The 18,287-nt window shown below is 34.5% G+C and overlaps 1 protein-coding gene across 1 annotated transcript in view; it reads right to left on the bottom strand.

Moving 5' to 3' along the window:
* The window catches only part of Cog5 (component of oligomeric golgi complex 5), a 345,900-nt gene that overhangs the window by 34,059 nt on the left and 293,554 nt on the right, over positions 1–18,287 (bottom strand). The window contains exons 15-16 of the mRNA XM_027926490.3: positions 15,739–15,849; positions 13,688–13,750 (exon numbers count right to left, since the gene is read on the bottom strand). Coding sequence (XP_027782291.1) covers positions 13,688–13,750; positions 15,739–15,849 — 174 coding nt within the window. The remainder of the gene's footprint in view (positions 1–13,687; positions 13,751–15,738; positions 15,850–18,287) is intronic.

Genomic DNA, 18,287 nt, shown 5'->3' with positions numbered 1-18,287 from the left:
TTTAGCAATATTATTAACTGAATGTGTAAATGCAGAAGCAGAAGAGAGAGAAAAAGATGAAGAGTTCAGTTTGGAACATAAATTTGAAGTGTCTATGGGAAATCTACATGAACTATCAGGTAGGTACTGAGATATTTAAATTTGTACTTTTTGATACATTTTGATTGGATTTGGTAGTCACTGGTTTTTAAGATGTGAGAGGGACCCAAACAAGTCAATGAGACGCTGCAGAGATTAAGGCCACATTCCACTTTAAGGTCATGCAGAGGAAGAGGAGCCCTTAAAGGATTACTAAGGGTAAAACATTTATTGAGTATATATATGCTTCATATAAAATAATTTTACTTATAACTAAATTATTCCTGTATCAAAAATTATTAAAATGTCCAACTTATAGATGAGGAATCCAAAATAGATAGGAAAACTAAAGTCAAGCTAAGGAGATTATTAAGGCACAAGTGAGCAAGATTATCTAGCTATATCAGACTTTTTTGAGCTTCTGGTTATTATTATGCACCTGAGCAGAGATGAGAAGAGACCCTGGAGTATGGTAGAAATAAAAAGATGAAAAGATTTCAAGAAGGAAATCTATTTATGGTATAAAGGAGTATCTAACTATAGATCCTTCTACAAATAACTACGGGAGAAAATGCCCAAAACAAAACAAAAACCTCCTGGAATGCTTTGGAGAGAGGAAAATACAGGTAGTTTTAGAAAAGCATGGGATGAGGCAAGCAACCAGTACAGAGTGAGTTCTCCATATTTTGTGGCTTTGTTCTTACAGTCATGGTGGAGTAGGGCTGAGTGGCTAAAACATGGGGGGTGGGGACTCCACACTATTTTTTTAGCCAAAGGAACTGGGGAAGGAAATCTAGGTCAATCAGGGCTGCAGAAATCAGAGAAATCTTGAAAAGGAAAACGCCAGGAGAAAAATGCCTGATTCTATGTTTAAACTTAGCACTTGTCTTTAGCTGACTCATCAACCATGCATGTTCAGAGGGAACCAAATGTAGCTTGCAACTAAGATTTAAAGAAGTGAACTGAGATTTGAGCCCTGGCCAGCTACAGGTATGACAGTTTACAATTTGATTATAATCAAGTTTATTGCTAAAGTAAAAATCAGCAACACTCTTTTAGAAGAAATATTTTTTTAAAAAACCCTCTTAGTCTATACAACATAACATTCACAATTTCTAGGATATATCAATCAAAATTTACTACATATATAAAAAGATAGGATTTTTAAAAAAATCAATTCTCAAGGGGAAAAAAGACAATCAACAGATGCCAAACCTGACATGACCCAGACTCTAGATTGTCAGGCAAGAACTTCAGTGAGTAAAAAAAAAAACAAAAAAAAAAAAACAAAAAAAACATGCTAACAGTAAGTAAGCAAAATAATAGAAATTTTCAGTGATTCAAAATGTTTCATGAAAGATCCAAATGGGAATTTTCAACTATAAAATTGTACTCTCTGAAACACAAATGTTCACTGAGAAGGCTTAACAGAAGAAATGAGATAATAGAAAAAAAAGTCAATGAACCTAGATAGAATCAACAGAAATCTGGAGAAAAGACAACTGAAAAATAATTAAACTTGTAAAGTAATTGCAGAAGGTCTAATATATTGAAAACTAGAGTCACATAAGGAGAGAGAAACTTGAGGCAGAAAAATTATTTGGAGGGAAAAAAGGGCCCCAGACTTCCCAAAATAATAAAAAGCATGGAATTTGTAGATTTGAGAAAATCAGTAAATACCAAACAGAATGATTTTGAAGAGGACTATGCCTAAGCACATCATAAATAAAACCACTGAAAGTCAAAGAGAAAGGGGAGGGCTGGGGATATCGCTCAACTGGCAGAGTGCTTGCCACACATGCACAAGGCCCTGGGTTCAATCCCCAGCATAACAGGAAAAAAAAAAAAAAAAAAAAAAAAAAAAAACTTCGGCAGAGAGAAAGGTGAAATCTTAAAACAAGGGGAGAAAAAGGAGCTGACAGAAAGGAGTTGACAGGATCATAAACAAAACAATTTTAAGGACTGATGACTTCTCCTCTGAAAGCTCCAGAAAACAGTGGAACAACATATTAAAGGTGTTGAAAGAAAAACAACCCTCAAACCTGTAAAAATATCCTCTGAAACTGAAATAAAAATATTTCTGCAAGAGAAAATAAAGGGGATTTGTTGAAAACAATAAAAACAAGTTGAAGAAAAATGATACTAGAATGAAACTTCAAATCTTTAAAAATGAATGCAGAGCATTAAGTAAATGTAAAATATAGATTATAAACATTTTTCCTTTCATATTAAAAATACATATAATTTTGCCAGTCATGGGGTTTATGCCTATAATTACAGCTACTTGGGAGGCTGTGGCAGGAGGATCACCAAGTTTGAGGCTAGCCTGGGCAATTTAGTGAGACCCTGTCTCAAAATAAAAAATAAAAAGAACTGGAGATACAGCTAAGAATCTGAGACCCCTGGGCTCATTCCCAGTATCATCAAACACACACACATGCACACATACACACACACACACCACCACCACCACCATCACCACCACCACTACCACCAATAATGTATAATTTTTAAAAGCAAAAATTAAACTATGCCTTAAGGGGTTTATAATGTACATAAATATAAATGTATTTCTATGATTTTACATGACATAGTACAATAGTAACTCTAAAAAAATTGTGAAGAGTTAAGGGTGTATATGGTGATCCACAGAGGAAATACTAAATATAGAAAAATCATACAAAGAGGTATATGTGAAACTTCAATAAATAAAAACAGAATTCTTTTAAAAAATCAGTTACCAAAAGAAGGCAGAAAAGGAGGAAAAGAGAGGGAGAAATTAAAAAAAAATGGAGAAAGAAAAAGCAAATAAAACTATAAAACTAAATAAAATCTTGTTGATAATACTTTTATTGTGTTAATGGACTAAGTGCAACAATTAAAGGGCAGAGATTATCAGAATAGACAAAAGAGGAAGGCCCAACTACATAGTGTCTATTAAGAGATGCACTTTAAAAATAAAAACACAGGGGCTCAGTGAGAGTGCGCTTGCCTACCACGTTGTGAGGTCCTGGGTTCAAGCTTTCAGCACCACATGAAAAAAATAAATTAAATAAAGATATTGTGCCCATCTACAACTGAAAGAAAGAAAGAAGGAAGGAAGGAAGGAAGGAAGGAAGGAAAGAACGAACGAACGAACTGAACAATATATAGGTTCTGTCAGTGAAACAAGGCATGGAAAGCAGGTATCAAGGCCAAAAAGAAAGAAAGAAAACTTTCTCAATTTGCATAACATATAATGATTCACACAGAAAACTTTTTAGTTGGTCTCCCATTTAGGGAAATATGAAACTGGAAGAGAAGAGAGCATCTTGGGGAATGCCTTCATACCAAGGAAGGGAAGAAATAAATAACTACCAAAGGAAATGGAAAAAGGAGAGGAAATTGTGTTTCATATACTCTTTGTAAAGCAGGAAAGTCTGTCACACATGTTTAAAAAAGATTTTCCTAAAATAGGCAAGATTACAAAAATATTGGAGCTTCAGCAATCTAGAAAATTCCTTCATATAGAATATCAAACCCACACAATAAGGAAGAAAGGAGACGTTGCCATATATAAATTTAGCAATACAATCACTATTTGTACAAGATAATCTCAGTACAAAATGGATCACAATTACTGAGCCCAAGATATTTAAATGCCACATAAGAGTCAGGGTAGTTATAATGAAATGAGTGTAAATGTATACTCAATTATAAATGACATCTTGTGACAGGTATAATGAAGGATCTCAAGCCTAAAATAATATTTAATTTTGGATAAAATTTCAACAAGGCAAAGACTAGTATATGCATGTACATACATACACACATGTGTGTGTGTGTGTATGTGTGTGTGTGTGTGTGTGTGTATGTGTTTTGATTTTACTACTTAATTTCTTGTTTTCCTATTTTAAGTAGTCTTCAGTCGCTGGGAAGTGTTTCCTATTTAAGTAGTCTCTAGTCTGGGTGGGTTGGGGACTGGGATGGGAGCAGGGAGACCCTATTCTGATAGAAACATTTCTTTAAAACATATATATATATATATATTTTTTTTTTCTTCCAGTAAATAAAATAGTATATTTAAGCTGGGCACAGTGGCACATGCCTGTTATTCCAGAGGCTCAGGAGGCTGAGGCAGGAGGATCACAAGTTCAAAGCCAGCCTTAACAAAAGTCAGGCACTAAGCAACTCAGTGAGACCTTGTCTCTAAATAAAATACAAAACAGGGCCGGGGATGTGGCTCAGTGGTCCAGTGTCCCTGAGTTCAATCCCCAGCACCCCTACCCCCAACAAAGTATGTTTAAGTCTTCTTTATAAAATAATAAAAGTATACAGATTTTTGTTTCTTAAGAGTTAGTCTATGCATCATAACATTCTATCCCTAATTTAAAATGATTTAATGTTTCCTACAATTTTATGAAATTTAAAGTTGCCTTTTTTTTCAAGTCAGAAACTTTTGCTTATTACTTAATAAGTCATTATGGTTTTTATAAGAATTAACTAAAATCAAAAATAAAACTGTTTCATTGACTATATTAACATAAGCAATTAAGTGTCTAATAGCAGGGCTGCTGCAGGAGGGTGTTATACTTATTGCTTCTACTCTTTACCCAGTTCTCAAAAGCAAAATTGGCAATGCCTCTCACAAACTGCAGCACTTAGCTATGTGTGGCATTGTTCTCTGAGCAAACCTAAGGGTGAAGGAAGCAGCCAACGATCAGGGACTTTCCCTATACTGGTGCCAACTCTCAGTCCGAAGAGATAAAATTGAGAATAATCTTTGTTGTATGTTAAAAACACAGATTCAGAGAATTCATCCTAAATTGAACTATATAGTCTCTGAGGAATTTCTATTTTTAACTTTTCCAGGTAATTTTTACCATCAGGCAAAGTGAGAGGCCCTCTGTCTTAACCTAGAGGAAAAAAAAAAAAAAAAAAAAGCCATGTAGTGAGTGGGTCACTATCAAAATGGTTTTAATATTAGTGTAAAAGTATTAGAGCAAATCATACAAAATAAGGATAAGTATCATTTTGTGAAACTTATGTAAAACTTTCATGTCAATTACAGAGATATTTTTGGAGGTAGCCTCTATACTACTACATATATGTGTATATTTATAAATCCTTATTAATTATGTATGTGGTCACAAAGGAAAACATATTTCTTATTTTGGACTGTAATCAAAAAATATTTTATATCTCCTGCTTGAAAATAGGGAAACATGGGGAATCACAGGAAAGAAAACTATCTGTTACCTATATACAATCGAGATTTTAAAAACCTTTTAAGTTTGTCACATTGACCCAATTTTATAGTATGATTATAATAATTAATAAAGTTGACAACTTTTACTAAAAACAATTATTTTATTATGGCAGCTTTCATACTATTTAATCATAATGAGATGAACACACTGGGGATAAGAAAAAGCTACAGAAAAATAGCCAAATATACTTCTATACTGGCAGAAAACTGTCTCCTTCTCTTATTCTCAATGAATCAAATTCACTCATATATGAGTTTAGGGTTCTATTTTGCTGCCTGTGAAATTCCCATTCATATACTATAGGAATGGTATTTAGTCTCAGAAATTCCTTTCTCCTTTAAAATCTGGGATACTTCTCAGTTTATTTAGTCTCTCTATTCTTTCCTTATATTATTTTCACTCTCTAAATGTGGTTCTCCTTGAGATTTACTTGTAGACCTTTATCTCCTTCCCCTCTTTTTATCAGTGATCGAAATCCAATCTAACAGTTTACATTTATTATCTTGAGTAGGCACATTGTACCATTTTATAGATGCAGTAACAAAAATAAGAGAGTTTATTAACTGCTGAGAGCCATAGCCAAATAGGAATTACGCATGGCATTTTTGGTTGAAAGGTGATGCCAACAAGCTATTGAGATGATATGATTATGTTAAGATCTGCATTCAATTGGATATTAGACCCCTGCTGTCCACCTCGGCCTGCTACTTTGGAGCTCTAGGGGGACTCCCGGAGAGTTCCCATTGGTTGGGGAAATGCGGTAGGAGGGATTTCCGGAGGAGGGATTTTCCTGTTGGTGTAGCGGGGCCCGGGAGAACGCCATGTGTGTGGTTCGGCATATTTCCCGGGAGCGTGCATGGCATTGGCGGGAGTTTCAGAAATAAAGTTTGTTCCTGCTTGAGTCGCTCGTGATTTTGTGCCCAGCCAGACTGCGGCAATTAACGTGTCTGAGAAAATAGCTGGTGAAATAGCTGAGGTAGGATTCACAAACATATAGTTTGGCTCCAGAAAGTCTGTTATATTTAGTACTAAATAAATATTTAGTAAATGAAGGAATGAATGATAGTGGCAAAATACAGTAGGCACACCTCTTTTGAGTCAATGAGATCTGAGTTTATCAGTTCTATGATAAACTGGGCAAGTTGTTATTTTTAAGATCTATAAAATGGGAACAATAATACATAACTTGAACGGTTGTCATAATATTTCAATTATTGCCTGTGTATGTGTCTGGCAGCAGTAGTGTTATAAGAATGAATAACTTGGGGAGGTCAAGCCCAGCGACCCAGATCCACCCTTACTGGCCTGTGCAGGACCCAGGCTCACAGTAAGCCCATGACAAACCCCTCCACCGGTGGGGCAGACACCCACCTGAGCCCAGCCTCCAGTACAGGACTGCCTCTTCCAACCAGCAGACTACCACTGGAGCTCAGGTCCAGTCCAGAACTGCCACACCAGCCTGCATGGGACCCAGGCTCACAGTAGGCCTGGGTTCACCCCTCCACCTCTGGGGCAGACACCTGCCAGAGCCTAGCCACAGGCACAGGACTGCCCCTTTCAAACAGCAGACTACCATGGGAGGTCAAGCCCAGAGGCCCAGATCCACCCATAACAGCCTTTAGGGGACCCAGGCTCACAGTAGGGGCCACCCTTCTAAAGCAGGCACATGCTAGAGCCCAGCCTCCGGAACATGATCACCGCTTCTGACCAGTAGACTATGGCAGGAGCCCAGGAACAGTCCAGATCTGTCTACAATGACTTGCATAGGACCCACGTCCAGGGTAGATCCAAGTTTGCCCCCTCACCAAACCTGGGAGCCTAAGCCTAACCCACTTCTATCTTGGGACACTGCAATCATTACCATAGCCTTCCCCATGTAATAGCCCCAAACTTTTTGACGGCAGACAGGACCTAGAAGCAGCTGCATCTCAGAGGAGCATCCCAAAGGAAGTGTGAGGCCCACCCTTTCAGCCCAATCTCTGAAAGACATTGCTTCCATCTTGGGGCATCTTAACTATATTATCTTGAGTTATCTCAGGTATTGCCGCCACCACCTTTAGATGCAGTAGTACAGACTGAGGGACACCAGCAGGGTCTGGAAGCCCAACATCAAGGTGAGGTACAGACAATCTGGATGGGTACTACAAGAATACAGAGTAGAAACTGTAATATTCCAGACCAACATTGCAAGAAAGGAAGACACATAGACAATATGAAAAAACAAGGAAAGAAAGTGCCTCAAACAATCCAGGACACTATAATAATTGAAGCCACGGACAGCGAAGTTGATGAAAGGTCAGAGAGGGAGTTCAGAAGTTTCATAGTTAAAATGATCTGTGAATTAAAGGATGGCCTAAATGAGCAAATACAGTAAAAATTGATCACTCCAACAAAGAGATAAGAGAGCAAATGCAGGTAACAAAATATTACTTTAAGAGAGAGACAGAGACTCTGAAAACAAACCAGCCATAAATCCTTGAAATGAGAGATACAATAAATCAAATAAAAAACTCAATAGGAAGCATAATGAACAGACTAGATCACTTGGAAGACAGAACGTCAGATAATGAAGACAAAGTATACAATCTGGAAAATAAAGTTGACCACATGGTGAAGATAGTAAGAAACCATGAACAGAACATCTAGAATTATAGGACAGCATCAAAAGACCAAATATAAGAGTTATTGGGATATAGGAAGGCATGCACAATCTTTTCAATGAGATAATATCAGAAAATTTCCCAAGCATGAACAATGAACTGGAAAACCAAATACAAGAGGCTTATAGGATACCAAATGTACAAAATTACAACAGATCTACACCAAGGCACATTATATGCCTAGCATACAGAATAAGGATAGAATCTTAAAAGCCACAAGAGAGAGCAATCAGATTACATATCAGGGGAGACTAATTCATATAACAGCAGATTTTCAACCCAGACCCTCAAAGCCAGGAGATCGTGGAACAACATATATCAAGCTGTGAAAGAAAATGGATTCCAACCAAGAATCTTATATCCAGCAAAACTAAGCTTTAGATTTGACGATGAAATAAAAACCTTCCATGATAAACAAAAGTTAAAAGAATTTACAACTAGAAAGCCTGAACTACAGAACATCCTCAGCAAAATATTCCAAGAAGAGGAGATGAAAAACAATGATGAAAATCAGCAGAGGGAGGGATTACACTAAAGGAAAATCTAATCAGAGGAAAAAACAAGTTAGTTAAATACCAAAAATAAACAAAAATGGCTGGGAATACAAATCATGTCTCAATGATAACCCTGAATGTTAATGGCCTAAACTCACCAATCAAAAGACATATACTAGCAGACTGGATTAAAAAAAGAAAAGACCCAACAATCTGCTGCCTCCAAGAGACTCATCTCATAGAAAAAGTCATCCAAAGACTGAAGGTGAAGGGTTGGGGACAATCATACCACTCACATGGACTGAGGAAGCAGACAGGGGTTCGCATCCTCATATCAAATAAAGTAGACTTCAAGCTAGAGTCAATCAAAAAGGATAAAGAAGGACACTACATACTGCTCAAGGGAAACATACATCAACAAGACTTAACAATTATAAATACATATGCCCCAAACAACAGAGTATATCTTCGTTCATCAAACAAACTCTTCTCAAGTTCGAGAGTCAAATACACCACAACACAATAATTCTGGGTGACTTTAACACACCTTTTTCACCACTAGATAGATCTTCCAAACAAAAGCTGAACAAAGAAACTATAGAACTCAATAACACAATCAATAACTTAGACTTAACTGACATATATAGAATATTTCACCCTTCAACAAGAGAATATACTTTCTTCTCAGCAGCACATGGTTCCTTCTCTAAAACAGACCATATACTATGCCACAAAGCAACTCTTAGAAATATAAAAAAGTAGAGATACTACCCTGTGTTCTATCAGATCATAATGGAATAAAATCAGAAATCAATGATAAAATGAGAAATAAAAGCCACTCCAACATGTGGAGACTAAATAATATGCTATTGAATGAACAATGGGTTGCAGAAGACATCAAAGAGATTAAAAACTTTTTAGAGGTGAATGAGGACACAGATACAACATATCAAAATCTCTATAAAAGCAGTTCTAAGAGGAAAGTTCATTGCATGGAGTTCAGTCCTTAAAAAAAGAAAAAGTCAACAAATAAATGACTTAACATTACATCTCAAAGCCCTACAAAAAGAAGAACAAATCAACACCAAAAGCAGTAGAAGTCAGGAAGTAATTAAATTCAGAGATGAAATCAATGAAATTGAAACAAAAGAAACAACTGAAAAAATTGACAGAACAAAAAGTTGGTTCTTTGAAATAATAAATAAAATTGACAGACCCTTAGCCATGCTAATGAAAAGAAGGAGAGAGAAAAATCAAATTACTAACATATGGGATGAAAAAGGAAATATCACAACAGACCCTACAGAAATATAGAAGAAAATTAGAAATTATTTTGAAAACTTGTACTCCAGTAAAGTAGAAAATATCAAAGGCATCAACAAATTTCTAGAGTTGTATAATTTGCCCAAATTGAATCAGGATAATATACACAATTTAAACAGATCAACTTCAAGTGACAAAATACAAGATGCCATCAAAAGTCTACCAACCAAGAAAAGCCCAGGACCTGACAGATACATAACCGAGTTCTACAAGACCTTTAAAGAAGAACTAATACCAATACTCTTCAGTTTATTTCAGAAAATAGAAAAAGAGGGAGCATTTCCAAACTCATTCTATGAGGTCAATATCACCCTGATTCCAAAACCAGGGTAAGACACATCAAAAAAAAGGAAAACTTCAGATCATATATCTAATGAACATAGATGCAAAACTTCTCAATAAAATTCTGGCAAATCAAATACTAAAAGATCATGCACCACGATCAAGTGGGATTCATCCCAGGGATGAAAGGTTGGTTAAACATATGGAAATCAATAATGTAATTCATCACATCAACAGACTTAAAGATAAGAATCATATGATCATCTTGATAGACACAGAAAAAGCATTTGACAAAACATAGCATGCCTTTATGTTCAAAACTCTATCAACATCATAAAGGCTATTGATGCTAAACCCCAGACCAACCATTCTACATAAAGAAATATTGAAGGCATTCCCTCTAAAAACTGGAACAAGACAGGGATGCCCTCGTTCACCACTTCTTTTTAACATAGTTTTTGAAACTCTGGCCAGAGCAATTCGCTGATGAAAGAAATTAAAGGGATACACATAGGAAAAGAAGAACTTAAATTGGCACTATTTGCTGATGATATGATTATACACCTAGAAGACTCTAAAAGTTCCACCAGAAACTAGTAAATGAATTCAGAAAAGTAGCAGGATAAAAAAATCATCACCCATAAATCAAAGGCATTTCTGTATATCAGTGACAAATCCTTTGAAATGAGGAAAACTACCCCATTTTCAATAGCCTCAAAAAATAATAAATAAATAAAATACTTGGGAATCAACTTAACAAAAGAGGTGAAAGATCTATATAATGAAAATTACAGAACCCTAAAGAAAGAAGTCAAAGAAGTTCTTAGAAGATGAAAAGATCTACCTTGCTCTTGGATAGGCAGAATTAATATTATCAAAATGACCATACTACCAAAACCATTATACAGATTTAATGCAACTCTGATTAAAATCCCAATGGCATTCCTCAAAGAAATAGAAAAGGCGGTCATGAAATTCATCGGGAAAAATAAGAGACCCAGAATAGCTAAAGCAATCCTTAGCAGGAAAAGTGAAGCAGGTGGTATCACTATACCAGACCTTATACTACAGAGCAATAGTAACAAAAATGGCATGGTTTTGGCACCAAAACAGACTGGTAGACCAATGGTACAGAACAGACTAACCCACATAATCCAATTATCTTATATTAGACAAAGGTGTCAAAAGCATGCACTGGAGAAAAGATAGCATCTTCAACAAATGGTGTGGAGACAAACTGGAAAACCATATGCAACAAAATGAAATTAAACTTCTATCTCTCACCATGCACAAAACTCAACTCAAAATGGATCAAGGACCTAGGAATTAAACCTTTGTCTAATAGAAGAAAAAGTAATCTCCATCATGTGGGATTAGGCCCCAACTTCCTTAATAAGAGTCCTTTGGCGCAAGAATTATAATCAAGAATCAATAAATGTGATGGACTCAAACTAAAAAGTTTCTTTTCAGCAAAAGAAACATTCTGTGAAGTGAACAGAGAGCCTACAGGATGGGAGCAAATCTTTACCCCTCACACATCAGATAAAGCACTAATCTCTAGGGTATATAAAGAACTCAAAAAGCTAAACACCGAAAAAACAAATAACCTAATCAATAAGTGGGCCAAGGACCTGAACAGACACTTCTCAGAAGATGATATCAACAAATTTATGAAAATCAACAAATTTATGAAAAAATGTTCATCATTGCTAGCAATTAGAGAAATGCAAATCAAAACCACTTTAAGATTTCATCTCACTCCAGTCAGAATGGCAGCTATTATGAAGACAAACAACAATAAGTATTGGCAAGGATGTGGGGGAAAAGGTACACTCATACACTGCTGGTGGGACTGCAAATTGGTGCAGCATTATGGAGATTTCTTGGAAAATTGGGAATGGAACCATCATTTGATCCAGCTATCCCTCTTTCAGTCTATACCCAAAGGACTTAAAAAGAGCATACTACAGGGACACAACCACATCAATGTTTATAGCAGCACAATTCAGAATAGCTAAACTGTGGAACTATCCTAGATAGCCTTCAATAGATAAATGGATAAAAAAAAGTGGCATATATACGCAATGGAATATTACTCAGCAATAAAAGAGAATGAAATCAAGTATATCTACTTGCAAGTAGTCAACTGTGATAACATTTAAAAATTTGCTATTTTTCATACAGTTTCTTCCTTTATTTGAGCCACACCAGAACTTTCTGGCATCTGGAGGGCTTGAGAGTTTTTATTCTGTTATTAGCTATATAACTACTACCACCTGTATAAAATTATGGTTTTCAATAAAGTATAAGACACATAAATTGATGGAGTTCCAGAAGATAATACTAAGTGAAGTTAGCCAATCCCAAAAAACCAAATGCCGAATGTTTTCTCTGATATAAAGAAGTTGATTCATAGTGGGGTAGGGAGAGGGAGCATGGGAGGAGTAGACAAAATTTAGATAGGGCAGAGGGGTGGGAGGGGAACAGGGGCGGGCATGGGGCTAGAAATGATGGTGGAAGGTGATGGACATTATTATCCAGAGTATATGTATGAAGACGTGAATTGGTGTAAATATATTTTGGCTACAACCAGATATATTAAAAACTGAGCTCTAGATGTATAATAAGAATTGAATTGGTATGAATATACTTTGTATACAACCAGATATTAAAAATTGTGCTCTATATATGTAATAAGAATTGTAATACATTCTGCTGTCATATATAAATTTAAAAAATTAATTGATAAAAAGAATGAATAACTTGTTTTATTGGGGGGGGGGCATAGTGGTACTAGGGATTAAACCCAGGGTCCTTCACCACTATGCTATATCCCCAGCCCTTTTTATTTTCAGACAGGGTCTCCTTAAGTTGATGAGGCTGGCTTTGAACTTGAGATCCTCTTGCCTTAGTAGCCTCAATAACTGTGATTATATGTGTGCACCACAGTGCCTAGTGAACTTACTTGTTTTTAAAAGTGTTACCAAATGTTAACTACATTTAGCTTTGAATCTCATACCAACATTTCCTTTCAGTAAACTTCCTAATTATTTGAACAGGAATATATTCATTATTAAAAATTATATTAAATTATATTAAAAATGAGCATGTACCATGATGTTATGCCCTACACTTTAAAGTAGGTTTTCTCAATCTTGGCATTACTGATATTTTGGGAAAGATAATTCTTTGTTGTTGGGGTGAATGTCCTTTGCATTACACAGTATTTAGCATCATCCTTGGTCACCACTGATAGATGCCAGTAGCACTCCAACCCTAGTCATGACAACCCTAAACATCTCCCAGATATTATCAATGTCACCCTGGTGAAGAACTAGGATAATATCTACCATAAGTACAGTAAATACCTGTAAAACTCTTGCATCTGTATATACAATTGTCATAAGCAGAACACTATCTGCAGATAACAAAAGGATCTATTTTTAAATTCTAGAAAATACAAACACGAAAACAAGAAAAAAAAAATATATATATATACATATTTCTGATTATTTTAAGAACATAGCATTCTCCTACTCAGCCAAACAATTCTAAAATCACTTTGCTATATAAAGTCAAATATTAAATTAAATTCATTTACCTTTAAGGCTGACATTACAGTTTGCTCAGCTACAGCGGGGAATGAGTTCTGACTGGAAACCACCTAAAATGAGGTTTTTTGATCCAGTTACAGTTTTGCTTATGTCATTTATTTTTGCAAATACTAATTTTGATCATAACAAAACAAAGCTGTTTTCACAAGCTACATTAAGATATCATCACTACTTCATAGTACTACCTCACACATGATTTTAAAACTCAATTGAAAAATGTTTTGACATACATAAAGCAAAGACACTTCAAATAATAGAAATATTAAGAATATCAGCAGCTAGTTTCCTTTGTTTGCCTTAAAAAGGTTTCATTATAAAGTTTTAACTTGAAAAGATCGGAATAAAGCCATATTTACTTATCTCTTTTAAAATATTCACTTTCCTTTAGGCTGACTTGTGATCAAGTCTTTAAAACATAAATATAAAATATTCCATTTTTACAAATCAACACAAAATATCAATAAATACATTTAAATTAGGCTAAACAGAATAATCATTCATTTATTTGGTGTTTTAGAGAAATGAGTAAGGAAACAGAATTATACATCATTGAATGTTTTTGATAATTTTACTTTTCTGAGATTTACCTGTTAATGTTTTAAAATTATTTTGTTTAGTATGTTGAAATTCATATTCTTAGAAATGCTTAGCTGATTAGAGAATGTTAAATTTTTTAAACAAATGAATAATGTCACATGGCTATTCTAAAATATAATCTAGCATATTAAAGCTCAATTTAAGAATTTAAGATTTTTCTTTCTTTTTTTTTTTCCAGTACTGGGAGTAGAATCCAGGGCCACACTGAATCACATCTCCAGGCCTTTTAAAATTTATTTTGAGACAAGAGTCTCACCAAATTTCCAGGCTGACCTTCAACTTGTGATTCTCCTGCCTCAGCTTCTCAAGTAGTTGGCATTATAGGCAAGTGTCACCATGTCTAGTAGCAGTTCAAATTTTTAAGAACACCTAACCTTTAGCTTTCTTCAAGTCTTCTAAATATTTATCATTCTATTTACAAAGTATTTTGAAATGGTCTACAGAGAATAATTAAACACAAGCTACTCGAAAGTCATGGTTGAAGTAAAAAACACTGTTCTTCTAGTAACAAAGAATATAGTTCACTTTAATCATAATAGAGTTGGCTCTCCATACCCTTGGGTTCCACGTTCATGAAATCAATAAATCATGGATCAAAAATATTAGGGAAAAAACCCTGCATCTGTTTTGAACATGCACAGGCTTTTTATTGACACTATTCCCTAAATAATACTATACAGCTATTTCCGTAGCACTTACACTGTATTAGGCATTATGAATAATCTAGAACTGATTAACATACATAGGAAGATGTACATAGGTTATATGCAAATACTACACCATTTTATATATGGATTTGAACATCTATGGATTTTGGTATCCATGTAAGGTAGGATGGGAATTCCTGGACCCAATCTTCAATGGATATTGAGGAAGGACTGTACATGGAGGCAAACAAGGTAAAATTTAGCTGACTATTTTAAATGCTTTAGTAGAAAAATAACAGAAATTATATCTACTTGCAAGTAGTCAACTGTGATAATATTTAAAAATTTGCTATTTTTAATACAGTTCTTTCCTGGCTTTTTTGAGCCATATCAGAACTTTCTGACATGTTGGAGGGCTTGAGAGTTTTTATTCTGTTATTAGTTTTGCTATGTACTTATTACCACCTGTATCAAATTACGGTTTTCAATAAAGTATGAAACACATATGATTTGCCCTTAAATAATTTGTTCAATAAATTTGATTAACTTGATGGACTGAATTTCATGTGTTTTAAACTCACTATTAGAGATAAAATGTATGTAAATAATATAGGTCATAATCAAAGTGTTTAAAAAGAGTTAATGTCTCATTTTATTTTATAATCATGACATTTTCATTGTATTCTTTTCCAAAAAAATAAAATAATATTTTGTAAGTTGTATACATTTAGACAAGAACAGAAGAACCTGATATTAAGTCAAAATAATCAATTAAAACAAAAAAGAAAGGTTACCTTTGTTACAGATTGGTGCAACTTATACAGTGAATTCACCACTGCCACATTTCTTTTCTGACCTTCAGTAAGAGGCCCAATCACTTGACTTGCATCTCCTTGAGTAGAGAGCTGTAAGAATTCAACACAAAAAGATATCAAAATTACAGTGTGTATTTTTTCTTTAACCAGGGAGAAATTCATATCCCCTTGACAAAGAGAATGCCAACCAGCAAAGAGAATGTCAACTGGAAATATTCAGGTCAAGTTAAAACTTTGGACTTAGGCACAAGAAATCTCTATAAAGATAATACCATGGACATGAAAGCACAATTAGTTTTGTGCAGAAAGAATATCTATTATAACACTTCCTGGCTGATGGGCCTCTGAGGCAGGTGTGACCCAAATTCCCAGTCTGTGTTGTCATGTTGATACATTAGCAAAGTAACCCTAAGGAATACCTTCTGGCAACTGCCAATAGGTTTTTTTTTTTTTTTCTATCTGAAAACTCAGAAATAAGCCATTAAGAAGGAAAACGAAAGGAAAAAAATAAACCTAAATCTTGAAATTTTTCCTAAACTCCAATGAAATGGTGGTAAGAAAAGATATTATGCTTATTTTTGTTGGATTTTTTTCCCCAAAGGAAGTTGTCTAAGATACATTATATGGTTCATCTTTCTGACCTTTGATTTATTTCTAATGACATGAATTTGGGGGAAAAGTGCATGAAATACCTTGAGTTAATCTGTATCTGCTATAATTGGGGTTTAAAAATCCACATATTAATTATTCTCAGATTGATTGATTTTAATCCAATCCTCTATCATGATTATTATTTAAAGGTAAATTAAACTCAATCAGGACATAGAAATGACATAACTCACTCCACAAATGTGGATGCAGATTTCAAACATATAAAAAATTGGCTTTTTAGGAGAACTGAAACTAAGATCATCTCCCCATTATTACAGAAAACCAAATAATAAGTACTATTTCTTTCTTTCTACTTTCCTTTAAAAAATATATGTAAATTTTCTTTTAAAAAATTTATTCTAATTTGTTATATATGACAGCAGAATGCATTTCAATTCATATTACATATATATAGATAAATTTTCAAAATTAAATTCAATCTCTAGTTTTCCAAATGTAATAAAACAATTTTAAAACATTAAAATTGTGGTATATAAAAAAGGAAACAATCCTTTGTTAAAGTTGCAACACATGCTGGTGGTTATTAAGTCAATATAAAACTTTTTTTGACACCAGGTTAAATAACATTCCTCATGGACATAGTTACCAACTTGCAATCCCATTATATTTTAAAGTAGTCAATTTGTATGTTGGTGATGTGAAAAAAAAATAAAACATTTTCCTGTAGAAAGTATGATAAAGAATAAAAGAGGGCTGGGGTTGTAGCTTAGTGGAAGAGTGCTTGCCTAGCACATGAGAGGCACTGGGTTCACTCTTCGACATACATAATAATAAAAAAAATAAGCAAATAAAATAAAAATAACAAAACAAAAAAGAATAAAGATACTCAGCAGAGTCCACAAATCTAATATAATCCATTAGTGGTAAACTAATACTAACAGAAGCTCTGAACTCCCCAAGAGAAGGCAAATAATGGGCTCTGTGCAAGGGTGAGGGTGAAGATAGGTTCCTGAACAAGGTACTCTGAAGACTAAAGTGGCAACAGTCAATGGCATCAGTTCTTACTGATGACTTTGGGGGTGGGGACCAGATAGGGAACATATATATGACTAGGTACTTAAAAGTCATGAGCTTGATGAGCACAGTGGTGCATGCCTGTAGTTCCAGCTATGGGAAGCTGAGCCAGGATTGTGTGAGCCCAGGAACTGGAGGCCAGCCTGCTCAATATAGTGAGACCCTCCAACTCAAGGAAAACAAAAGTTATAAACTTTAAAGTTCAACATCTGTTGGTTCTCTTGATATTCTCAAAACAATTTTGAAGAACTAACAAAGAAATGGAAAAAGGAAAGACATTTTCTTATTTTGATTTGTAATATATTTATAAAATAATTTTATTTGAATTTATATGTTTCACATTTAATGAGGAGACAGGCTTACTGCTAGAAAAGGGTAGTAATCATTTTATTAGTGAGAACTGATCATATATTGTGGATTTATAAAACAAAAGCTGAATTCACATCCTCTAAGATGCTATAAACAGAAGAGGAAATATCAAATGTTTGACCAGGATGCAGAAAAAATAAACCCTCATCCATTACTGGTGGCAATGTACAGAAATAGTCTAGTAGTTCCCTCAGAGTAAATACAGAGTGACCATATGGCCCAGCAATTAAACTCCTAGATATATAAACAAGAGAAATAAAAAATATATGTTCACCCAAAAGCTTGCACACAAATGTTCATAGCATTGTTCATAATAACCAAAAATGGAAATAATCTAAATGTTATCTGACTGATAAAAAGCTAAATAAAATATAGACTATCCACATAACTAACATTACTTGGCAATAAAAAAGATGAAGTTCTGATGCACACTACAACACGGATGAATCTTGAAAACATTACTCTAGGAGAAA

Source organism: Marmota flaviventris, chromosome 1 (genome assembly GCF_047511675.1).
Source record: "Marmota flaviventris isolate mMarFla1 chromosome 1, mMarFla1.hap1, whole genome shotgun sequence".
Taxonomy (NCBI): Eukaryota; Metazoa; Chordata; class Mammalia; order Rodentia; family Sciuridae; genus Marmota; species Marmota flaviventris.
This window is presented reverse-complemented; position numbering and strand designations above follow the sequence as displayed.